General features: G+C 39.4%; 1 protein-coding gene and 1 pseudogene across 1 annotated transcript in view; both read right to left on the bottom strand.

The window, feature by feature from the left end:
• GLDC (glycine decarboxylase) overlaps positions 1-26,343 on the bottom strand; it is a 99,365-nt gene that overhangs the window by 63,856 nt on the left and 9,166 nt on the right. Inside the window, exons 3-4 of the mRNA XM_058695417.1 lie at positions 14,257-14,392; positions 3,234-3,398 (exon numbers count right to left, since the gene is read on the bottom strand). Of these exons, the coding sequence (XP_058551400.1) occupies positions 3,234-3,398; positions 14,257-14,392 (301 nt within the window). The remainder of the gene's footprint in view (positions 1-3,233; positions 3,399-14,256; positions 14,393-26,343) is intronic.
• Positions 7,230-7,998, bottom strand: LOC131490923 (NADH dehydrogenase [ubiquinone] 1 alpha subcomplex subunit 1-like; annotated as a pseudogene).

Raw genomic sequence — 26,343 nt, 5'->3', positions numbered from 1 at the left:
TTCTTTTTTTTCTTAAATTTTTTTTTTTTTTAATTTTCACTTATGTTTGAGAGAGAGACGCACACAAAACATGAGAAGGGAGGAGTAAAGAGAGGGAGACACAGAATCTGAAGCAAGCTCCAGGCTCTATGATATGGGGCTCGAACCCATGAGGCATGAAATCATGACCTGAGCCAAAGTTGGGACGCTAAACCGACTCAGCCACCCAGGTGCCCCAAAACTAACTCTTGAAATAAAAACATCTGAGAATTTTACTGCCAAAGAAGCATTTAGAGATTATCTAAACCAAATGTCCTCATTTAGCAGAGATGAAAAGAACTGAGTTAAGTTGTGACATGTACAGCACCACACAGCTCCTAAAGGACCCAAATCCTGGGAGTTTTCTAACAATTCATGATTTCAGGAAATCAGACTGATAGGGATTGTTAAAAAGAAAACCATAGGCCCAAAATGGTATTTCTTGGGCCAAGCCTAGTCACCAAACCAAGGCTTAATTACTAACCTAATTGCAGTTTCAACCTCCTCCAGAAATTTAGTCTTAACCTGTGAATCAGGAATTTTCAGATAAGTGCAACGGTGATCTGTCACAGGGGTGTTCTCCATCCACCAGAGGCTAGATGAGGTCATCTGGATAATAAGACCCCCTTAGCTCCTCCCTAAGGGGAAGGTGATCTTGCCTGGATTCTTTACTTTTTCTTGCCCTACCCTGCTTTCCATAAAAAACAAAAACCTTCTTGTACAACTCCTCAGGCAGCCTTTCTACCCTTTAGATGGAACACTGCCCCATTTATGAATTGTTTAATAAAGGCAATTAGATCTTCAAATATGCCCAGTTGAATTTGGTTTTTAAAACAGGATACATAACAGTTCATGTATCATGAGCACATCTGGGTGAAAAAGGTGGGAAGCGCATGTATATTGTGCTTTTCATTTAATTTCCCAGAAAGGTACACAATGACCAGTTAACAACAGTTTCCTCAATGGAACAGGACTGCAGGTTTCACTTCATTATATTTTCTACTGTTTGCATATTATTTCCACTCTTAACAGGTATTTTTATAATAAGCATAAGTTAATAGAAGAATAAGTAGAGTTGGGGAAATACAAAAGTGATTAATTACCCAAAGCACAATGCTCTTCACAGTGTGAATCTAAGTAAATCGAGAGAAGAGCCATCTGAGCCTAAATGACCTAAGATGGAAACAAAAAAAAACTGCTATTTTAAAGAACATTTTCCTGAAGACAAAAAGCATAAGGCTGCTTTTCAAGGATATAATTAAATGCAGGCCTGAAGGTATGAGACTGAAGAGAGAGGAAGCAAGCCAAGCATTTACAGAGTAGTAGGTCATTAACTCAAATCAGTTCAGGACAGAACCCCTGAACCAACAAGAAAGACCTCAGCTTCTCCAAGTGTGAAATCGAAGCCCTTACCTAGAAAGAGAGTCAGGGAGGAAAATGAAAAGGCAGCACAAAGGTGGATGAGGAAGACAAAAATATGAAAAGCTGAGAATAGAGAGATATTCCTTTTTGGCTGTCCACCCAGGGTAAGGAGGAAGAGCCTGAGCCCACCCCTAGGGCTGCTTGGGAAGCAGAACAGCCTGCGGCGGGATATTTAGACATTTCCATACCTGGTAAGCGAGTTTGGAGTTCACTACTGCAATGTTATGATGTATAAGAAATACATATTTGGTCATTCAGAATTGAGTTGAATTCTTGGACACCTGCCTCTGTCCAAGAATCGTTTGTTGGTGTGGGGGAAACTTCCATGCACACAGAACCAATTTAACCATCCCTTAAGTCTGTGGAAGCCAAGAAAGAGACTTACATGAGCATTCAGGGCCAGAGGGACAAAACCTCACAGACACACCAGTGAATGTGGGCAGATTTCCCCACCAGATGACATCTACATGAGAATTCTACTAGTAAGGTAAGCTCAAATGTACTCACAAGGCAAGAAGCAAAGGAAGGTGGAAACTGGAGAGCAATTGTTAAGTATATACCATGACCCGGCAATTCTACTTCTAGAAATGTGTCCTCAGGAAATAATCGGAATCTTTGACAAAATTGATTCTAAAGATGTAAAAAATAACAAGAACATTAGTAACTGTAAAAGATAGGATTAAAGTACGTGTGAAAAAATAGAGGTGAGGTTACATAAATGATGGTATTTCCATGCAAGTGAGTACCATCATGTAGTCAATAAAAGCCATATCCTAAAAAGCTGACTAAAGAAATGGGGGGAACGTTCACCATATATTGTTAAATAGAAAAAGAAAGCAGGCTATAAAAATTATATACAACCTAAAACAATATGCGTCATGAAAGAAGGTAATATTTATGTATTACAATACAGACTGCCAGTTCCTTCGTAATATCCATTCTGTCCTGAACCAATAACAGTAACAGAACCCCAATATGTAAGGGGGCAGCAATGTGCCCATCTAGTGAAAACCACATTTCTCCAGGCCACTTGTAGATAGATGTGCTCAATGAAGAGTAAAGTTGCTGAGTTGGGGCTTCCAAAAGTTGGGGCTTCTTTAAAGTGCAGCGTTGGTGGTATAGTGGTGAGCAGAGCTGCCTTCCAAGACTCTTTAAAGAGGGCTTATTTAGCTAGCAGCACCCTTTACACTGCCCCTTTTCTTCTTTCTGGGTACAGAGGTCATGGTGAAAGCCCCAGCAGTCATTTTGTGACCATGAGGACCAAGACCTCACGCTGAAGATGGTACAGAGCAAGGAGCTTGATACTATCTCAGAATTGCTGTAACATCCCTGAACTTAACACTATGTAAGAGGACAAATGTTTTTCTTCTGTAATGTAAAACAGTGAACAATAGTGGCTTTAAAAAGTAGCTTTTTTAGGGGCACCTGGTTGGCTCAGTTGGTTAAGCATCCAACTCTTGGTTTCGGCTCAAGTCATGATCGCACAAGTCATGAGTTTGAGCCCCGCATTAGGCTCTGAACTGAGAACACGGAGCCTTCTTGGGATTCTCTCCCACCCTCTGCCCTCTTCCTGCTCATGCTCTTTCTCAAAATACAAACTTTAATAAGGTAACAAGTGGCTTAAAAAGCTTTAAAAAGCCACAGTTTTATTTCAGATTTTGTTATGTCAGGTGACTAGTATAATGCTATGTGTGTCTGTGTGAGAGGGATGAGTCACTGGACACTGACAGGACCAGCTTCACCAGCACAGCAGGTGAGACTGGAGGATGTCCCTTGCCCTGTGGGCCTCTCACCTGTGGCACAGCTGCATCGCCTCAGCAGCTGCTGTAGCCTCATCCAGCAGGGATGCGTTGGCCGTGTCCATGCCTGTGATGTCACACACCATGGTCTGGTAGTTTAGTAAACTCTCCAGTCTCCCCTGAGACACCTCTGGCTGGTATGGAGTATATTGGCTGATCCTGTGAGAGACATAAGAGGCCATGTCCAAACTCTGACTCCACTATTGGGAAAAGCTCACAGAATGTCTTCATTTTGGAATTTAGTAACTGAAAATTAATTTTGCCCCTCTTGAGAATTGTGTATCAGTAAGCTTCCCTTTGACCTTTGTTGTGTTTTTTTCTTTTTCTTTTTTCAATTTTTTTTTATTTTTTAAAATTTATATCCAAATTAGTTAGCATATAGTGAAACGATTTCAGGAGTAGATTCCTTAATGCCCCTTACCCATTTAGCCCATCCCGCCTCCCACAGCCCCTGTAGTCACCTTCAGTTTGCTCTCCATATTTATGAGTCTCTTCTGTTTTGTCCCACTCCCTGTTTTTATATTACTTTTGTTTCCCTTCCCTCATGTTCCTGTTTTGTCTCTTAAAGTTGTCATGAGTGAAGTCATGATTTTTGTCTTTCTCTAATTTCACTTAGCATAATACCCTCCAGTTCCATCCATGTAGTTGCAAATGACAAGACTTCATTCTTTTTGATTGCTGAGTAATACTCCATTGTATACCACAAGATGTATACCACATCTTCTTTATCCATTCATCCATCGATGGACATTTGGGCTCTTTCCATACTTTGGCTATTGTTGATAGGGCTGCTATAAACATGGGGGTGCATGTGTCCCTTGGAAACAGCACACTTGTATCCCATGGATAAATGCCTAGTAGTGCAAGTGCTGGGTCGTAGGGTAGTTCTATTTTTAGTTTTTTGAGGAACCTCCCTACGGTTTTCCAGAGTGGCTGCACCAGCTTTCATTCCCATTCCCTTTGACTTTTGTAATGAAGCTCAGAGATAAGTCATAGTAACAATATTATCTTTTGCTTGGGTACATTCAGTATTTACATTTCTATCTCTTTAAGTTATTTTTTAATCTTACATTTCTTTTTTTATTAATCTTACCTTTCTATTTTAATAACCTTTTCATATCTATGTCCAGTAAAACCTTGAATTGAGAGTAACTTGAGCAAACATTTCTAATAAATTTTAACTTGACAAACGAGCTATGTCATGATCACAATTGAGACAATGGTTCTTGAAATTCACTGATATGCAAGTGCTTTGGATTACAACCTTGTTTCTGGAACCAAGGTTTTACTGTATTTTATTATAAGCTGGCTCTTAAAATCCACTTGAAGCTACCTATAGTAACATAAACAAGTTTTACTCCCTGTTGTCTTTCTTCTAGCTAAAAGACTACTTCAATCACAGTTCACAATAGGAAAGCATCCAATAATCTACTATTTAATACCCAAAACTTTTTGTTTAGGGACACTTGCGTGGCTCAGTTGGTTAAGCACCTGGGTCTTGGTTTTGGCTTAGTTCTTGATCTCACAGTTTGTGAGTTTTAGCCCAGTGTCAGGCGGGCTTCTCATAAGGATTTTCTCTCCTCACTGTCTGCCTTTACCCCCCACCTTAAGTGCACGTACACACACATGCATGGACTTTCTAAAATAAATGCTAAAAAAAAAAAAAAAAAAAAAAAAAAAAAAAAAAAAAAAAAAAAAATTCAAGGATATAAATGGTTAGAAAGCAGCATAGATGTGAGTTCCACCCTTATATCCTCCAGTTATTAGCCAAAAATGGTTTATTAGGTATTTGAGTTAACCCACTTAGTGCCTTCATCCTTTTTTTTCTTCATTCCTTCATTCACTCATTCATCCGTGTTATTACATGCCTACTAAGTGTCAAGAACTATATAATAAGTTCTGGTAATAAGCAAATAGATCCCTGATATCAGGGAGAACATATTGTAATGGGGAAAAAGTGATAATAAATGAAATTATTTCACCATGATAATATTTTAAAGAAACTAAAATAAGCTGATAAGATAGAGGGTAACTGAGAACGTGTGGTAGAGCTATCTTTTCACCAAGAATCTGTTCACTCTGACAACCACCAAAGTGGGATAGATCGGGGCCCACGCTCCCACATATGGTTGACATAACTCTATTTTTGTTCTTCCCAGCCAGGAAAGCATTAGGAAAAAAATTTAGGCTTTTTGTTTTGTTTTCACTTTTTCAAGCCTTATGCCTTTCTCTCCTCCTCTGGTAATCATGTACAGGATATTTCCATCCTTTTTCTTTTTTCTTTTTTGAAGGCTTTGAAAACAATACTTCTTATGTTAAGCAGAAGTAGGTGGGGGAACTTGCTTTACCAAGCAGTACAATGTCAAGACTTTGAAATAATTTTCCCAAAACTTTTATTGGTATAGCTGTGTATGTGTGTGTGTGTGTGTACACGCACATGTGTGCGTGCGTGTGCGCACAGCAGAGTACATTTTTGTTTCAGTTAACTCCTTGAACAGCCTGCCTTAGCAACTCGGTTTGCCAAATTCTAACTGGGTGGTGAACTGGAATGAATGAGGCACACAATACATTTTGTAGACAAGTAGAAAAGGAATTTGAGTAGAAATGGGGTCACACAAAAGGCATAGACAAGGAGCAATTGTGACCTCACATCAGATAAGACTTTCACACACAGCATTGCCTGCCACCACAAAGACACGCTTAGTATGCCTGGCTAACATGAAACTTTATTCAGAGTCATTATTTTACATATAGACAGACACACAAACTTGCATACACGCACACACGAGCGTACACACAGATTAGCTAGTCCATCTAATGAATGGGAGAGACCCGGTATATCCAATGACATATAATATACAATAGGAATACAGAGAGCAATGCTCCAAAGAACTCATCAGAGCACTGAAAGTTGAAAAATGAGGAACAAAATGGAGTGTCCACCGAAAAAGAATGATTGGACACTATACACACATAATACTATGCATTTACTAAAAATGATGGATAAAAGAATATTTCCTGACATGGAGATGTTCCCAATATATTAATTTTAAAAGTGCAATGTAAAATTCCTTGATCCCATTTTTATAAATTCATAAAAACAAGTAAACCAAAGTGTAAACTATTGTTTGGGTGGTTTTTACTTCCTTTTTATTTTGTATTCTGAATATTAAAGACCTCTGCTACCACTTATTAATCACTTTATATATCAAGAATTTACAACCTTACACCTTTTCATTGTACAAAGTGAAAAACTCAGTCAACTGTCAAAAAAATAAAATCACTCATTATCCCAAAACTCCATTGTTATAATAGTTAACATTTACATACATTTCTTTTCTGTGTTTTTTCTTTTTCTCTTTTGTGACAAGCACACTCAACTATTATGCTGTCCATTTTTCTGTTGTGTTGTCTGTCCCTTGTTGATTTGTGACTTTTCTTTATAATTCTTTTTTCTCCAGCTTTATTGAGGTAATCAAAGCTGTATATATTTAAAGTATGCAATGTAATCATTTGATATATATGTATACATTGTGAGATTACCAGTCAGTTAATTTACTCTCTTTTCTACATCATATATATGAGAGTAAATTAACTCATATATATATATATATATATATATATATGAGATATATATATATGAGATATATATATATATGAGATATATATATATGAGATATATATATATGAGATATATATATATATGAGATATATATATATGAGATATATATATATATATCATATATATATATATGTTTATTTTCAGGGGCACCTGGGTGGCTCAGTTGGTTAAGTGACCAACTTTGGCTCAGGTCATGATCTCACAGTTTGTGAGTTTGAGCCCCGCATCATCACACTCTGTGCTGACAGCCCAGACCCTAGAGCCTGCCTTGGACTCTGTGTCTCCCTCTCTCTCTCTGCTCCTCCACTCACGCTGCCTCTCTCTCTCTCTCTCTCTCTCTCTCTCTCTCTCAGAAATGAATAAACATTTAAAAAAATAATAGCAAATTTTTATTTTCAAAGAGAGAGAGAGTACAAGCAACCAGGGAGGGGCAGAGTCCCAAGCAGACTCTACACTGTCAGGGCAGAGCCTGACATGGGGCTCAACCCCACAAAACCGTGAGATCATGACCTGAGCTAAAATAAAGAGTTGGATGCTTAACCTATTGAGCCACGCCAAGTGCCCCCATATTTATATTTAAAGTAAGACTATGCCCTATGTACATTTTTCTTTTTCTTTTTTTTAATTTTCCTTTTTTGTTTTTATTATGTACTACATTGATACACTGCATTACCTTCTAGAAAGGGCAGATGAGCATAACTGAATTATTCTTCATCAGTCAGGAAAAGGCTTCTTCAATCAATATTCTCCAAACACTTTGACACATAGTAACGATTAACTCCAGAGATGTGCCTATCTCTTTGCATCAGACTCCACTGATACGGATAATAGGCAACCCTTTTTTCCTTGCCCTCGTTACAGAACCTGTGGATGTACGCAGTGGCTCATGCCAGGGATGACCAAGCACACTACCATGATGCCGATCCCGGGAAGAATCTCGAACCACCTCGTGCCGCGGCTGCCAGGACCAAGCCCTTCCTTCCTGACCCCTAAAGGTGACCCTATCTCGGACCCTTCCCGGTAGGCTCCTGTAAATTTTTCTATACTGATTTGAGAAAATACTGATTTTCTATACTGATTTTTTCCTATACTGATTTTCATTAACATTATTCCATGGACAATTTCTAATAACTTCATTATTCTACAACATAATTTTAATTGTTATGTGGTATTAAATCATTTTATTTACCATAAATTCCCTTCAAATTAAATATTGCTTTGTGTTTTAAATATTAGAAATAGCATAACAGTGGGGCACCTGGGTGGCTCAGTCGGTTAAGTGTCCGACTTCGGCTCAGGTCACGATCTCGCGGTCCGTGAGTTCGAGCCCCGCGTCAGGCTCTGGGCTGATGGCTCAGAGCCTGGAGCCTGCTTCCGATTCTGTGTCTCCCTCTCTCTCTGCCCCTCCCCCGTTCATGCTCTGTCTCTCTCTGTCCCAAAAATAAATAAACTTAAAAAAAAAAATTAAAAAAAAAAAAAAGAAATAGCATAACAGTGAACAGCCTTCTCTTTGTCTTATTTCCTTTGGATAATTTCTTAAAAGTGGAATTTTGAATTGTATATGAAAACTAATTTTAAGGTTCTCAGTATATATTGCCATGTCCCTCTCCAGAAAGAACATATCTGTATGTACTCTTAAGTAGTATAATGATTCACAGATTTCTCTGCATTATCATGACACTAAATATTAATATGCCCTGGGTTTCAACCTTAATTCTTTAACTTACTACCTGTGAACTGGGACAAGTAACTAAATCTCTCTGCCAATTTCTCTTGGTGATAACATCATCTATATCATGTTTTCTTTGCACTCAAAGGAGATTAATATATATAAAGCATTTGGAAATGGTAAAATCCTACCTAAATTTTAGTTGTTTTGAAAAGTTGTGTTTTTCCCCTATTTTTATCTTTAAGAGGATTTACATATAGTTCTACTCAGATATTATTAGATATTTCTACTTGGAAAGTTGTTTTTTTTTTCCCCCCTGGAAATTTATCACATCTTGTGTCAGCTTCACATTGCCTATTCTTCCTCCAACTAGATCCCCCAAACAAACTAGTTTCTCTTCCGGAATATTCTTATTCCTTCAAAGGCACTCTGCCAATTCTCAAGGTAGAAAATACAGTTTTTTTGAGAGCAAATAATGATTAATTCCCATAGTCTTCCTTCCAATGCCTTATATCCACCGCTTGTTCTTTATCGCCTTACTGCCCTGATGCTGTCCTTAGAACAGGAAACTATTGAATATCTGTGGTGCAGACGTGTGCTGTATTTGACTTCCTTGCTTAAATGGGGATGTCTCCCCATTACCTGCAGGAAAAAACCCCATACCTCCCAAGCACAGTCCTTCATACCAGAGACTGTGCTGTTCCTTTCATAATAGACTTTGAGATTTAATATTCTCTTCCCTTGCTCATCCTTTCTCACTGCTCATCACTTCATAAGCCCAAACTTGGGCTGATGCTAATTAGCACTGCTAAAGGTAGAGAGATATAATTTTTTCTTGCAAAAAAATAACATATGATCCCACTTCTTTTACTGGTGAACTTCCTTTATAGTCTACACATTTTCTACAGTACTGAAATAACTGGCATTAAAGGTCTTAACAAGCATCTATTTTAAAAATTCAGTTCAGGGGCGCCTGGGTGGCTCAGTCGGTTAAAGCGTCCGACTTCGGCTCAGGTCATGATCTCACGGTCCGTGGGTTCGAGCCCCGCGTCAGGCTCTGTGCTGACAGCTCAGAGCCTGGAGCCTGTTTTAGATTCTGTGTCTCCTTCTCTCTGTGACCCTCCCCCGTTCATGCTCTGTCTCTCTCTGTCTTAAAAATAAATAAACGTTAAAAAAAAAAAATTTAAAAAAATAAAAATAAAAATTCAGTTCAGTGAGTCTGAGGCCCAAGGATACTAGAAAACCCTCATTTCAGGGGAAAAATGTTAATACGGGGCCTGCTGTAATACATGCTTCAATTAGACAAAATACACTGATTAAGAAAGTGTGTCTGTAATCTACATTTTTCTTTATTTCTTTTCTTTTTTAAAGGTTTTATTTTTAAGTAATCTTTATACCCAATGTGGGGCTCAAACTCACAACTCCAAGATCAAGAGTTGCATGCTCCACCAACTGAGCCAACCGGGTGCTTCTACATCTTCTATATTTCAACTGACTATTTAACTGAATTCACTTCTGTTTCTTGTTGTATTTTAATTTTTTTTTTTTTTTAAAGCATCTGCACATCCAAGAAGGCATTTTGTCTGGCTCAAACAGGATGTTTGATATATTCAACTTGGCATTAACATTTATTCAAAATAATCAGTATTTTCATGATTTGGGGCTGTGACTTCCTCGTAGAATTGAGAAAGAAGATGATGGTGGGTTTTGAGGTAGGACAAACATTCATTAGATTCTGTCATTTTAATCCCAGTGCCAAAGTTACACAAAACAGAAATAGGTACAAAAAATATATAAGTTTTTTTATATTAGTTACTGATGTTATCAGCAGTAAAAGATTTGTAGCAGTGGACCCCAGAAAATAAAATTCTGGACCTGATGTAAATTTTCTTGTAAGAGCCCCAATGTTTGTATTCTTTTGAAGCTATGTTGTCCATTTATTTTCACCTCACGTTACCGGAATTTGTTGGCTCCGTCTCTATGGAAACCATTCAGAAGGATGATAATGTGAAATCTCATGTGCACAGCCCTCTCTATCAGTGCTGGTGAGGTACAATATTACTCTGTGATTCAAATCCGCTTTCAGTAAATGGAAAAGAATAATATGTAAAATGCGCCCAAAAACCAGGACTGAAAAGCAAAAACAACATTGGCTCCCTCTCAAAATCCTGGCTGCTCCTAAAGTAAATTAACACATCCACTCACAGCCAGGAAGCAATATGGTGAATATTCTCTATGGCCACCAAGAATGAAGGACCCTGGCCACTATTCAGAAATGCTGAAGCTCATTCATGTACTTTTGAGGCTTATTTTGTAAGGGGAAAGAGAGACAGACCATTTGCATTTGGAGTTTATCATTCAAACTTTTATCAAAACCATAGTGGAAAACATGCCTCAGCAATGCAAATACATTCTTTCACACATACCAAAAGCAAAGCAACAACAACAAAACACAAACAACTCTACCTCTTTGATAGTTCTTTCCTGTTCTCTTACTAATGAAGGAATGGAGCATGTTCAAACTAAAAGCTGTGGCCAGGGATCTGGCGCCTATAATGATGGGACACAAGTAACAGCATCTAGGACAAAGCACTCTGAGCAACCAGGTCTGCTTTGCATTCATGCAAAAGCAGAAAATGATGCAAAGGTGCTGTGCTCCCATACATCCAGGATAACTTCTGTGCTGGCCCGCACAAATGCCTTTTTCCTCAGAACTACAGGTCTGGACTTGAGGCAGCAGATAACTGTCATCTGTACTGATAGCGAAACACATGTCCAGCCCCTCACAGACTCCAGAAACCAGTTATGCTTGTGGGTGGTATGCAGGCAAGTATAAGTTCCCATGTCATAACAGTAGCCACACCAGGTTTATTCCTGGTGCTAAGAACACTTTGTGCAAAGTTTAAGTAGGACATTTTCAAAATGCCAAAATTGTCAAAAAATGTGTATTCTTAGATGGGTCTGCATCTTTGTATGTGTGTGTGCATATGTGCATGTATGTGGTGTGGTATGTGTACAAGAGGTAGCTTGATGTTTTAAGGAGAGAATGAGGGGGTAGGGAGGGAGTGAGCAGGATCTCAGTGGAATCAGGGAAATGAAAAATTACAAAAATCAGAAAGGAGTGTGAACTCATCTGGTTTTGCTAACTGGTCCTCAGAAGTTAGCTCTTTCCCTCCCACAGAGGGCCCTATCTTCATGTGCTGACTACAACAAAACAGTACATTTTTTGGCAGCTCCTCAGTTTTTTGGGGGTATGAGGGTTACATATTTGTTTTTAAGGTAAAAAAAAAATGGATTAATCAATGTCTCAATAGTCTGTCCTAGGGTGGCGGGTAAAGAGCCACTTATATAAAGCCATTATATAGAAATGAGAATTCTGATCACTGAGAATTCAAATTAAATTTAAAATTTATTGCTGTGGAGCATGTCCTTTGGTATTGCAAAAGCTCACATTGGGGCAACTTATGATTTCCCACAGAGAAGCCTACCTTCCCTTTACTAAAGTTGATTTTTTTACATATGCTAACCTAAAAGACAATCTTTACATCTTGCTATAATTACCTTTGAATTGCAGAGGCAATTGCTTAATCTATCCTCACATGATAATTGGTAGTACTAGAAATTAAACTTACCTCTTATATCATCAGGTGCCAAGCACTGAAACTTGTTTTTAAATTTTTTTTTACTGTGTTTTTTTTTTTTTATTTTTGAGAGAGAGAGAGTGTGTGAGCTAGGGAGGGGCAGAGAGAGAGGGAGACACAGAATCTGAAGCAGGCTCCAGGTTCTGAGCTGTCAGCACAGAGCCTGACATGGGACTTGAACTCAGAACTGTGAAATCATGACCTGAGCTGAAGTCAGAGGCTTAAAGGACTGAGCCACCTAGGCGCCCTAGGAAATTCAATTTTATCTGCCATTTCCTCTTTTTCTTTGTTCTCCATATCACTATGGAGGGGAGGGTGAAATTGGGGCTCCAGGAAACTGAGTAAATAAGTTTCTAGAGATTAGGCTTTGATAAGATTGCCTTTTTCTTATAATTTACTAAGATATTGAGCAGTGTAGTAGCAGAAAGAGGGAGACAGAGGATCCAAAACAGTCTTCATGCTGTGAGTGCAAAGCCCAATACAGAGCTTGAACTCACAACCCTGAGATCGTGACTGAACTGAAATCAAGAGTCGACCCTTAACCAACTGAGCTACCCAGGTGCCCCTTGAAACTTATTTTTAAATATTAACTGGCACTATATATATTAATGTAAAACCATGTTAATTTACTCAATTTTTCAGCTTGTACTTCCTGGTATGTCTGTGTAAGAAGCCAATTGTGTATTATTACAGTTTCAGGTTATTTATATTTGGTGTTTTATAAAACTCAAGTACAGCTATACTTATGGACCAAAGAAATGGCATCTGCATACTTGTTATACGTGCCTACATAATTAAAAAAAAAAAAAAGTTATTTCTTACAGCAACTAACTCAAAAAAAAAGTCATCTGGGAATTATCATTGCCTCCACACTTCTGTTTCTACACCAGAAATAAGTGCATACATTCCTTTTGAGACATCAATTGAAATACAATTTCATATTCAAACATTCACACTTCAAATAAAGTATATGTAATGATAGTGATCCAAAACCAAGAGAAAGAAAGGCCCAGGCATCCCCATCTTTCCTCCTCTATAGTCAGATAATATTTCCCACTGGGCAGAAGCAGCAGATGGCCTGGTCTGCTCTCAGGCTCCTTTGGAGCCATGACCTCTGCCTATCAAGAAATATCCAAGGTGTTTTCTTATTTAGTATTGAGATGTGAACCTCTGTTTTGTTCTTCCTATCATACAGCCAACTGCAACGGAAAATAGCAAAATAGCATGGATGTGGACTTGGGTGTTTTCCTTAAGTGTTGGGGAAACACTTTCAGAGTTGTGCAAACAGTAGCAGCAAGAGTGGGCAGAACAAGGGAGAACACACACACACACACACACACACACACACACACACACTAGCAGGCACACCCCTAGAATAGGAATGAGTTTCCTAATTGGTGAGATAAGAACAGAGCAAGCAACTGAATATGTGCAGCTCCATCCCTTCTTTTACTGTTTCTAGAAGAGCCTGTTCACAGAATACATGTGTTCTCTTTCGCTACAAAGTGTTAAATAATGAAGCTGATATTTTAATCTCCATTTACCTAATACTATGTCTGCTTTTGCCATTGATTATGAACACAGAATATTGGGGGAAGGAGGTAAAGGACACTCCTAAAATCCTGAGAAGGCAATGGACTAAGATTCAGACTCACAGAATAAGCTCAGACATAGGCTTTAAAAAAAAAAAAAAAAAAAAAAAGACATAACCTTAAAATCCCAGTGTCTCCGAAGAATAAAGCCCTGAATCTGTCCACCTACAAGTTGATATCTTGCTCAATGTGCTTACAAAGACAGAATGAACATTATATTGGAACAGATTAACACCATCGACATTTTAGAGCTCTAGAATGTTTTAAGGGAATAAAAGTAGGAAGAACCTCAACATTTTCTTTATATTTAAGTAAGGAAATTTCCCAAACCAGAGAAAGCCAGGTAGGTTCCTGGAGGTTAGAGAAAACACAGGAGTGTAGGTGTTAGTGTATAAGTTCTGATGCTCCAAGGGGGAGGAGGGCATGGGAAAATGGAGGGGAATAATGCAAATCAAAACACAGTACTCCTGTATTCAATCAACTAATACATTACCATCCTGCATTCTCCAGTAAGTTCCGCAAAATCGTCTGTGGCACAGAGCAGTTATAATAGCCCATGCCCATATACGATCTCCAGATCTGGTTTTTGCTGGAAATGGCATGCAGAGTTGTAAGGATTTCATTTTCACCTGATTGTAAGAAAGAGAGAAATATTATAGGCAAAAAATATCGCAAAAGAGAGCTTTAATTATAGTTGAAGACCTTTATTTCATTTGAATATATCCTATATATGAAAACAGCTATCTGGAAAATATAAGAATCAATCCCTTAACAACACTAAGGACTAAATGTAGAAATTTCAAAAATCCACAAAATAGTACTCAATTACTCCTCAAAGTTGGTTCCTCACAATTTTTTTTTTGGCTCCCTTTTTTGGCTTTGTTAGAATTACCCAATTTTAATACTTGCCTCATTCCAACTTTCCTCTGGTTCCTTTACATTCCTGTGGTATTTACACCAAATAAAAATTCAGTTTTCTCTTAGTAAAGTACTGTTTTCCCTTTTAAATTGCCTTATACCAATATTGGCATAAGTCTTAAAAATACATGACCTATATTTTTCTCTAAAACTCCTCTACTAACTCTGATGCTTTTCCCTTTGTATCACTGACAGGGCTACTTATTTATTTTTTTAAGGTTATTTATTTATTTTGAGAGAGAGAGAGACAGCATGTGCGAGCAGGGTAGAGGCAGAGGGTGGGGGGGAGGGAGAATCCCAAGCAGGCTCTGGGCTGTCAGCGCAGAGTCTGACATGGCGCACGAACTCACGAACCATGAGATCATGACCTGAGCCAAAACCAAGAGTCACTTAACCGACTGAGCCATCCAGGCACCCTTGAAAGGGCTACTTATAAAAAGCTCTTCACCCAACAGTGTAAAATATTAGTTGTCATAAAAGATGCAGTTAAAAAAATGTTTTTAGCGTTTATGCATTTTTGAGAGACAGAGTGCGAGCAGGGGAGGGACAGAGAGAGAGAGAGAGAGAGACCGAGTCCGAAGTAGGCTCCAGGCTCCCAGCTGTCAGCACAGAGCCCCATATGGGGCTTGAACTCAGGAACTGTGAGATCATGAACTGAGTGATAGTAGAATGTTTAACCAACTGAGCTGCCCAGGCACCCCATAAAAGATGCAGTTTTAACCAGAATTCCCATTAGAGCATTTAGATAATTGAAAAGGAAGTACAAAGTTTTTGGTACAGGTGCGACCCTATTTGGGGTCATTCATATCATAATAACAAAATAATAATAGCATCTGACATTTGAGCATTACTCTTTGCCAAGAATTGCACCAAATGCTTTTCATGCAGCTAAGGAATCTAAGGAATGAACAAGATCACTGACCCAAGGCTACATGGCTTTTAAATTGAATGGTTACAACCCAGTTTATCTAACTACAGATTCTACACTTTCCCTACTGGACCAGGTACAGACCTGCTACAGGTACAGCACTTATACTAATAGTTTCCAGATACAAATGACCTTACATGGTTCTTTCTCTGTCCTTCTGCATATAGATGCATCATGCTGCTAAAAATTTAACTACTTGGGCAAATGTCTGGCTCTTTTAAGATCTTCTCAGGGACTCAGTCACTTACATCTTAGAATTATCTGATTTTATTGTTACTATATCAGAGAAAAATATAAGCCGTCTCTAAAATGGCCAACTGGCTAGAAGGATGCTTCACTTTCTTTTAACCTTTCTGAACTCTATGTGAATATTACTCTCATTACTCCTTTATCCTCAAAGAAAGCACTTTTACCCTCCAATCTACCTTCCCACTCCACATGCTTTCACAAGAAATATATTTACAAGAAATGTATCATTTTGCCAGACTAAGTTAAAGAAAGAGAAGACAGGGTTTTTTTCTTAATTTGTTTATTTTTGAGAGAGAGAGAGAAAGAGCACGAGCAGGGGAGGGGCAGAGAAAAAGGAAGACACAAAATCTGAAACAGGCTCCAGGCTCCAAGCTGTCAGCAGAGTCTGACGCGGGGTTTGAACCCACAAACCATGAGATCATGACCTGAGCTGAAGTCGGGCGCTTAACTAACTGAGCCACCCAGGTGCACCAAGAGAAGACAGTTTTGTTACATGAGTAAATATCATTCAACTGACTTATGATAGACAACCTTGCCTTATTCCATTGAAAGTCTAGGAATATGTGAAGTTCAATAAACCAATATCTGAGGAGATATAGCATCCTTAGCAATTATGCAAGAAATCCAATCACTTACCAAAGTCTTAGGATAGAGTGATTGAGAAGTCCATTAGGAGATGGGATAGACTAGCAGTGCCTGGCGGGCACACTATTCAGCAAGGCCAGCTTCAATTAAGATCCTATAAAAGAGGGACGGGTCCCTTTTCCATATTATGTCATGAGGACAAAAGGTCTAGCATCCAAATGAGAACAGTCTGTGAAGGACTTTATCTGTCAAATCAAGAGTTTAACATTTAGGAGTAACAGAGTACTGAATAATATGATCTTTTCTACATTATAGAAAGAAAATTGTAATGATACTGTGCCTAGGTCAGAGAGGAGACCCTGGAAACAGGGAGGTATGGTAAGAAGCCTGTACATTAGTCCAGGAGGGAGATGGGCAAAGAAGTCCTGTGAACTGTGTCCTAAGATGTTGAAGTCCTAACCCCTGATTCCTGTAAATGTGATCTTATTTGGAAATAGGGTTTCAATAATGTAATCAAGTTAAGATGAACTCAGGATAGGGTCAGCCCTAATTCAATGACTGGTGTCCTTGTAAGAAAAGGGAAATGTGGACATAGAGCAACACATCACCATGTAATGACAGAAGCACTATAGGATCAACAAGCCTTGTTTCTCAAGCTTGACTTTTTTTCTTATTTTAGTGATTAAAGTTTTTCCCCCCTTAAAAAATTGGACTGAGGATCAAGTGAATTAATGGGAATTGCAGGAAGAGGAACCCCAGAGACATAATAACATGGCTGCAGTCAACTGAGTACTACCCCTCTCTGCTCCCGTAATTTTTCATCTGGAGCTCTCTTGGCTAGTAACCTCTATGCTTCTGGGTCTTCTCTATAATTAATTATTTTGCTCTTCACTTATGCCAGTGGGCCTTTAAATTTCTTCAAGTGTTTCATTCAAGTGTGTAAGGCATAATGGCAGCTATAAGGGATATAGATATCTATCTGAAGACCTTGAACTGATGTGGAATGTGGCAGTGGGTACCTGGCTAGTCTGGGTTCATGTCTTCTTTTCCTAACTGTTTAAGGCATATGGCCAGGACAGGACCAGGGCTTGGGTGGCAGAGGCTGCTGGAAAGAGGGGAGCTGGGCTCTAGTTGAGGCACCCACTGGGCTCTACCCTGGACAGTTCTGCTAAGAGGTATGAGAGAATGGGTTTTCCTGCAGAAGGAAAAATCAGATCCCTCCACCATTCTAGCTGAGATTTTGGGGTCTCCAGATACATTATCAGCATCCCTCATAACTGCCACTATCTCTTACACACTACACACACACACAGACACACACACACAGACACACACACACACACACACACACACAGACACACACACACACACACACACACACACACACACACACACACACTACCCAGAGCATGAAAATGATCAAACTTGAGACAATGAAGTTTCTAATCCTATAACAGATTTATTCTAGTCCTCACTGGACCAAACTGCCAAAGCACTCATGGGCTCTACCACTATTCAGCTTGGGGCTAACACAAATGTTCCCCATTTGGCTCTCATCATAGCTGGTCTTTACAACCAATTCTACCTTCTCTTGGGAAGAAAGTGAGTTAATAGAATGAGCAGTCCTCTGTACACCAAGCTAATTGACACTGCTGAGACATCAAGAGTAGGGTAGTTACTTGGCCACACTTTTCAAAGTGAGAATGGTGTGGAAGCCTTTTTCATTCTCTCATCCATTGTTCATCCTGAAGACACTTCCCACCTGGAGACCAAGGCAGTTTGTGACTTGAAGAACAAAGCTGCTCCTTTATTGTGATAAAATCAAGACCTCAGGCTGCATCAGTCACATATCATAAAAAACATTCCCAGACACACAGCTTAGTGGGTAAGTGCCTGAATTGTTTCAAATGTCTGTTCACTGCTCACCATTTCTCATACCCACTAATGAAATCTCACTTTGGCCCAATTAGCAAAAGAGCCAACCCCATGTATTTAGGAGTCCAGAGTTTGAATTACTATGTTAAATGATGCCAACCAATGGACATTGAGAAAAGGAGGAAAGAGGAAAGGTCCACAATTAGAGATCTACCTACTGAACCTATCTCAAATGGAACCTAGCAGAATCAGTCTCTAAGGGCAAGTTTTGGGGCATGATTGGTCTAAATAAAAGCCAAAATCCTAAATCCTAAGCATGCAAATCTACCACTGCACTTCACACTAGATTTAGATTCCTTTCTCTTGGAACAGAATTCCTTTCTAGGGAAAATAGTGTAGGATCTATAACTGTAAAGTGGCAGTCTTTTCCCCCTACCTAGTAAGAGAAGCATTATAAAGAGGCAGTTGTGCCATCCAAACCTTGGGCAGCATAGCCCAAGGAGAGCTCTGTGGACAAGACAGAGAAGAAAAAGATTCCATCTCCCCCAGAGCAAACCCCACAACAGTGCACATTCCTCACTCTTCCTTCCAATGTGACAAAAACAGCTTCCTTCTATAACCAGACCCAATTCCAGTAACTGTTTTCCTTAATGAGAATGGCAGTGAAACTAACTAGGGGGGAAATGAGACAGAAAGAGAAAGGGAGTGTCCATTAAGAAACACTTGGAGACAAGTGTCATTCTTCAAATGCTTGCCTATAGCCTCCCAGGGGAGCAGCTAGTCTCACTATTGTGCCCCTCCCCACCCCCAGCCATTAAAGTCCCCAGGCAATCCTTCAGGAATTCAAGCAGTAAATTCTTTTCTTATGGAACAAACCCTGCTTCTGACCTTGTTTACTACTCTGCCTCTGAGCATTGCATAATGCCCTGGTCCTAATGTACCAAGAACAGAGTTCAGTGGCCTGAGCCCTGAGTCCCTAAGAATCTACAGGTGGGTCTCACACTGCTCCTCTTGCTGTTCCTCTTTGCAGAATTCAGAATGAACACTTTCTTGTTACATAATTCCATGTAAGAGACTTTCCAATAGTGACTCCCTTCTGTCACCAGCACATAAAATATCAAGGAGGGCTTTGTACTAACCACTACACTAAATAAATACTTTCTAACAGGAATAAACTAATTTAGCTATTAAATACTCAATGCACTCTAGGCCCAGATTATAATTTTTCATGTATGTGAATTTTGACAAAAATTGGAAAAATATCATTAGAATAGACAGGCAGGCTGTATGGGTTAATATTCTTGTGGCTTCAAAACACATGCATACACACAGTTCCCTCTTATGCTTTAACCTATCACCCCTAACACATAACCCCATGATTACTTTTTGTGTCAGTTATATGAAAAAAATGTATCCATGCTTTGCTTCTGGTTTTTGACAATCTAAAAATATTAGGCATAAGTTTCCATCGAGAGTATATATGATTCTGCCATTTATATTAAAAAGAGAATACATATGTATATGCAATCTATTAACAATATCTCTTGAATGATTCTCAAGAAACTAATAAGAGGAGACTGAAGGGGTCTTGCTTTTTCTTATTTATCTTTGTTTTAAATTTTTGGACAATATTTCTATAATACTCAAAAACTAAAAATTAAATTAAAATGTTATGTGCAGAACAAAATCCTTCTTGGTGAAATCTATGAGCGCAGACACCTATCAGTTCCCACAGTGGCCAAAAGTCCACAGAGCATTTTCCGAGAAATTCAGCAGCACCCAACGCAGAACAGTCACTCAACCAGTGTCAGAGCCTCCCTCCCACTCCCTGCCCTTCGTGTACTTGGCAAGATACTCAGAAAAGGTCTCCAAGGAAATCATCAGGACTGAAAACCAACACAGTCATATTTGAATTTGCCCAGAAAGACCTTTTTCTGCCAGAGACTGAAGGGGAAAGCTGGGGCCAGCATGTTAAGACACAGAATGCCTTAGCATATTTTTCTTGCCAACCTGCAGATCCTTGGCTTCAAAGCTGCTCAGAAAACAATTGGGTAGGGTCGAAGGTCTCAATCAAGATAAACAGACCATGAATATTCAGATAGCATTTGTCAGGACATTTTTGGATTTTCTGAATGGAAGCTGGAGTTTGTATACAAATTCCATGCTAATCTGTAGCCTTTCGGTAGCATCACCTAATCATTTGCAGCACCCCTCTCCCTCCCCCATAACACCCTGGCTTCAACCCACTTACCCAGCCCATAAACCCTACCCCCTCTTGTCAAGTTTCCTCCCCACCAATGAAAGATAGTTTCACAACCAGTCTGTGAATTACAGAATCTCTTTATTCCAGGAAGGTAAACCAATTCATAAGCTCTGTGTAGTGTAGAAAAATGCATGGAAACTCTTTGAATTGGAAACTCTTTGAGACTGGCAGAGGGACACCCACCCTACATGACAAGATGTGGTTGGGACAGCACCATGCAGGCCTGACTTGGGGCTCTGATCCACTTGGCCCTAATCCTGCCAGGTTCTTCCCCATCTTCTTTCCAAGTTAACTAACACACCATCACACCCAGACCCTCATTACCCTCAGGGGTTAGAGCCATCCAGCAGGTACCTCCAAAGTCAAAAGGAGCTGAGGCAAGTTCAATCTTTGTTTGCAATGGCTCCTTGGTCCCTTGTCTCCACAGGAGACAACTCTTCCCCTACAGCTCTTCTTATTCACTCAAAACATATATAAGATTCAAGATCTTACTACTAGCTGTAAGAAAACCAGAACAACATCCCACAGTGGGGAGGTGAAGAGAAGGGGCACCACGTCTCTTATTTTCTCCTCGGCCTTGGGTCACACTACATTCTGTGAGAGGCCTCCTCCACCACATCTTTTCGTTTAATCTATGAACATTTTTTAAATAAATATACAGAGAAACATTACAATTCATATTTATCTGGAATACCAGTTTACCTATGTAATCAGGCCAAATGGTAAATTTGAAATCAGAATCAGAGTGCAAGTCCTGGATTATTTGTTTTTCCTCATTGCTGCCTTTGCAGGGACATTGTTATAGCCAGCAGAACAAAACCAAGGGAAGAATATGTTCTAGGAGTCCAATTCAAACAATTTAACATGCTTGCAGGAAAGAGATCATTTTTTATAGATAGAAGGAATAGGCATAGGGAGAAATTTATAGTCCAACCCAGAAACTTACCCACTAAATTATAATCTCTTTATGAGCAGGGGCATAGCGGGTTGCTAGGCACATAGTAAGTGCTCAGAAAATATGGGTGGATCAAGGTGTTGCAATGAAAACTCACCTAAACCCCCACATATAGCTAGCTCAATATTCACAATAAATAATCACCCATCACAGAATCCCATGATGACAAATCAATGCACAAACTGCTCTCACACTTAGTTCAACTGCATCCTTAAAAGTTTGGGCTTCAGAGAAACGTTTATAAATGGAAATTCAGCTATTAAGCAAGTTCTGTGAAATAATGCACTACATTAACTCATTAATGCAATAATTTCAGAATCTCAGAAATTGTATTTCTTCATTGCTTAATCAGTATGTTGATGCTCTAGATATTGAGAATCCTTACTAAAATTGTTTACATTTTTGTAAAAATACTGTTTATGTGTGTGTAAAATTATGAGGTTTCTTCCTACACAGATGTTCACAATAGCTATTCTGGACCTTCCCGCTTTTCTTTAATGTTCAGTCTCCCACTTCCTGTCTCTTACTCAGATCAGACAGGCAACCTCTCAACACTTACTTCAGAATGTCCTTACACCCTCAGGTGGACTTTACTCCCTTTTATGCCTAAGAAAGGTCCAGAATATGACAATAGGGCACAGAACACCCTACCTCCAGCCTTTGGAATTATTTCTCCTCAGACTGTTCTGCCTCCCTTTTACATGCTCTATTTCCCAACATCCTGGCTTCCACATTTCTTCCCATATTCCATCTCTAAGAAATCTCACTCCCATGAATTCATTTAGAAGACTCACGAAATCTGGAACTCCATCTCTCGACTCATGTTTCTGACTATTGCTTCAACGTTTCCAAATGCATGTTCCATGAACACCTCAAACACAATTCTGCTCAAACAAGAGCATAATCTCTACTTCCTCCAGTACCCTCTTCTTCTCCTGTTCCTTTTGTTAATAAGATTACATCACCTCAAGACATTCAGCCTAGAAATTGACTGACAGTCCGCCTGCTGTGTCTCTGGATCAACCACCATGTTTATACTGAAACCATAATCCCCATAGGCTACTCCCAGTCAATTACTAACAACAGCAAGAGAACTAATGCAGGCCCATTCTTGCAAGCTGTGGGACCCCCTCCCATGGGCAACTTTGACTCAAGGACTCTCATTTGGACTGACCAAAAGTTTCTTAGATCTGTGCTGCAGTCTAAGAGTTTCCTAGCCATTTCTCCTTCCATCCCTCTCCCTTTCCACCAGGGTCAGATCTGCATCACCGTCTAAAGGTTCCCCTGCCTTCTCTTGTTCCCACTCCCAGGAAATTTCTTGCATATCTAATATTGTCCTGGTGAGTATTTCTTGGTGTACCTGAATGAATGCACATTTAAAATCTCACCTCTAAACTCTCCAACAATCTCCCAGCTGGTCTCCTTGCCTCTGATATCAGAGGCACTCTGCAAAACACAGTCATGTCACTTCCCTCTGTAATAACTGTTATTATCTTCTCATTACAGAGAAAAAATAAATCCTTTATCATGGCCCTGAGCCCCCCCATACCTTGTTTTCTATGCCTTTTGGCAGCCTGATATTCTACATGCATGGTCATTCACCATATCAAAATAACCATGTTATCTCTATACCTCCATGTCTCTGCTCATGTCTTAACTTCAGCCAAAGCATTCTTCCTAATTTACAGATCTCACTGCTACTCAATATCTATCTCCCTATTATTTATAACCTATAGTCAGGGTCATATCTTTATCATCCTTTACCCCTTGATTCTTACCCTCAGTGCCTAAAACGGTAACTTATCTTCAATAGAAGCTTCCCAGTAAATGAGAAAGGGAAGCAGACGGAGGAAGCTGTAAAATTAGCTTTGATGATAGCTTATAACCCATTGGTGACAAAGGTGAGTAGATGGGGACATTTAGTGTATGGGCAAATGGACCTGTGTACCATAATAGTCCTTAGGAGTAACACTATATTTACAATATAGTGATACAATATGACTGATTTCATTTTGATAACATTGAATAATTGTAACAGATAAAATTATTTATAATTTGTGATAGAAATATGTGTTAATTTAGATGAATGTGGTAGTTTAAAAATGTCTGCAGGGAGGGGCGCCTGGGTGTCTCAGTCAGTTAAGCTTCTGACCTTGGCTCAGGTCATCAAGCCCCATGTCGGGCTCTGTTCTCTGACAGCTCAGAGCCTGGAGCCTGCTTCAGATTCTATGTCTCCCTCTCTCTCTGCTCCACCCCTGCTTGCATTCTGTCTCTCTGTCTCTCAAAATTGAATAAACATTTAAAAAAATTTTTTTTTTCAATGTCTGGAGGGGAAAAAAATGTCTTCAGGATATTTTTAGGGCAGTGAAACTATTCTGTATGATACTATAGAGGTAGACACATCATTATACATTTCTCCAAATCCATAGAATGTACAACACCAAGAGTGAACCTTAATGTAAACTATGAACCTTGGGTGTTGATGTGTCATTGGAGGTTCATCAGTTGTGACAACTGTATCACTTTGGGGGGCGGGGTATATTGATAATGGGGGAGGCTATCTCGAGGCAGGAGGTATGTGGGAACTCTGTGCCTTACACTTAATTTTGCTCTGAACCTAAAAGTGATCTAAAAATTAAGTCTAGGGGCGCCTGGGTGGCTCAGTCGGTTGGGCGGCCAAGTACGGCTCAGGTCATGATCTCGCGGTCTGTGAGTTCAAGCCCCACATCGGGCTCTGTGCTGACAGCTCAGAGCCTGGAACCTGCTTCCTATTCTGTGTCTCCCTCTCTCTCTGCCCCTTCCCTGCTTGGTCTCTGTCTCTGTCTCTCTCTCTCAAAAATAACATTAAAAAATTTTTTTTCAAGATAAATAATTAAGTCTAGTAAAAAAATACATCTGTACATTCTTTTTAAGTCCTCCTTTCAAAGGGTGGAGACATAGCATATCCCCTAGGTCCTCCATTGTTGTAAATGGCACGATCCCATCCATTTTGTGTGTATGTGTGTGTATACACATATATACCATGTCTTCCCTGTTCATTTTTTTTATTCCACTGTGTGTATGTGTATGTATACACATATATACCACATCTTCCCTATTCATTTTATCAGTGGACACAGGTTACTTCCATATCTTAGCTATTGTAAATAATGCTGTGCTAAACATAGGGGTGCATGTCTTTTCAAATTAGTGTTTTCATTTCCTTTGAGTAAATACCCACTAGTGGAATTATTGAATCATATGACATTTCTATTTCGAAGTTTCTTTGGAAAGTTCATACTGTTTTCCAGAGTAGCTGCACCAATTTACATTCCTGCCAACAGTGTAAAAGGGTTCCTTTTTCTTTCTCCACATCTTTGCCAACACTTGTCATTTGTTGTCTTTTTTATTTTAGCCATTCTGACAGGTATAAGGTGATACCTCATTGTGGTTTTGATTTGCAGTTCCCTGATTATTAGTGATGTTGAACATCTTTTCATATGCCTGTTGGATATTTGTATTTCTTCTTTGGAAAAATGTCTACTCAGGTCCTCTTCCCCAGATTAATTTAATCTGATTGTTTTTTAGTATTGAGTTGTATAACTTCTTTATGTTTTGGATATATTATGCTAAGTAAAATAAATCAGACTGAGAAAGACAAATACCATATGATTCCACTCTTTAGCAGAATCTAAAAAAATAAAACGAATGAGTAAACAAAAAATAGAATCAGACCTATAAATACAGAGAACAAATTTGACTGATGGTTGTCAGAGGGGATGGAGGGGAAGGGAGTGGGCAAAATGGGTGAAGGGGAGCAGAAGATACAGGCTCTCAGTTATGGAATGAGTATGGCATGAGAATAAAAGTCACAGCATAAAGAATATAGTCAATGATATAAGGAATAGCACTGCATGGTGACAGATGGTAACTGCACTTGTGGCAAGCACAGCAGAATGTATAGAGTTGTCCAATCACTATGATGTACACCTGAAACTAATGTAACATTATGTGCCAACTATATTCAAATTAAAAAAAAAAAAGCACACGTTTTTAAGTGAACGTTAATTCCCCTTCCCTTGAATTCAGGCCAGACCTAATAACTCATTCTAATCAATAGAAAGTGGTGTTAAGTGATGCTATAGGAATTCCAAGATTATGTCATAAAAAGGATAGCTTCTGCCTGCCTTTCTTTCTCTCTTGAATCACTGGCTCCGGGGGAATTCACCTGTCATGTGAAGACACTTAAGCAGCCCTTGGGAGAGACTCATGTGGGGATGAACTAAGATCTCCCACACACAGACAGCACCAACTTGGCAGCAGTTGTGAGTGAGCCACCTTGCAAGTGGCTCCTCCAGGCCTAGATGAGCATCCACCAACATGTGGCAGCAATATCATAAAAGACTCTGAGCCAGGACCATCCAGCTTGGCTGCTCCTGGATTCTTGACCCACAGAAACAGTGAGGATAATAAATGTCCAATAAATATTTAAGCCATGGAGTTTTACAGTAACTTCTTATACAGCAAGAGATAAAGGATATAGTAGCTTCCTCCCCCGCCCCCCCAGCCCCCACCACCAAAAAGTCAGTTTTTAAAATATTTTAAAGAAGTAATTTCAGGGGCACCTGGGTGGCTCAGTCAGTTAAATATCCCATGCAGCAGCGGTTGTGAGATCAAGTCCCTGAGATAGAGCCCCAAGGCCAGCTCTGCACTGGGCATGGAGCCTCCTTAAGATTCTCTCCCTCCCTTTGCCCTTCTGGGGTGATGGTGGGGTTCGTGGGGTTTGGAGCTGAAGGCCAAGAATTCTTGAAGACATCTGGTGCAAAAA

This window comes from Neofelis nebulosa, chromosome 12 (genome assembly GCF_028018385.1).
Source record: "Neofelis nebulosa isolate mNeoNeb1 chromosome 12, mNeoNeb1.pri, whole genome shotgun sequence".
NCBI lineage: Eukaryota > Metazoa > Chordata > Mammalia > Carnivora > Felidae > Neofelis > Neofelis nebulosa.
Note: the sequence above shows the minus strand (reverse complement) of the source record. Positions and strands in the feature narration are given on the sequence as shown.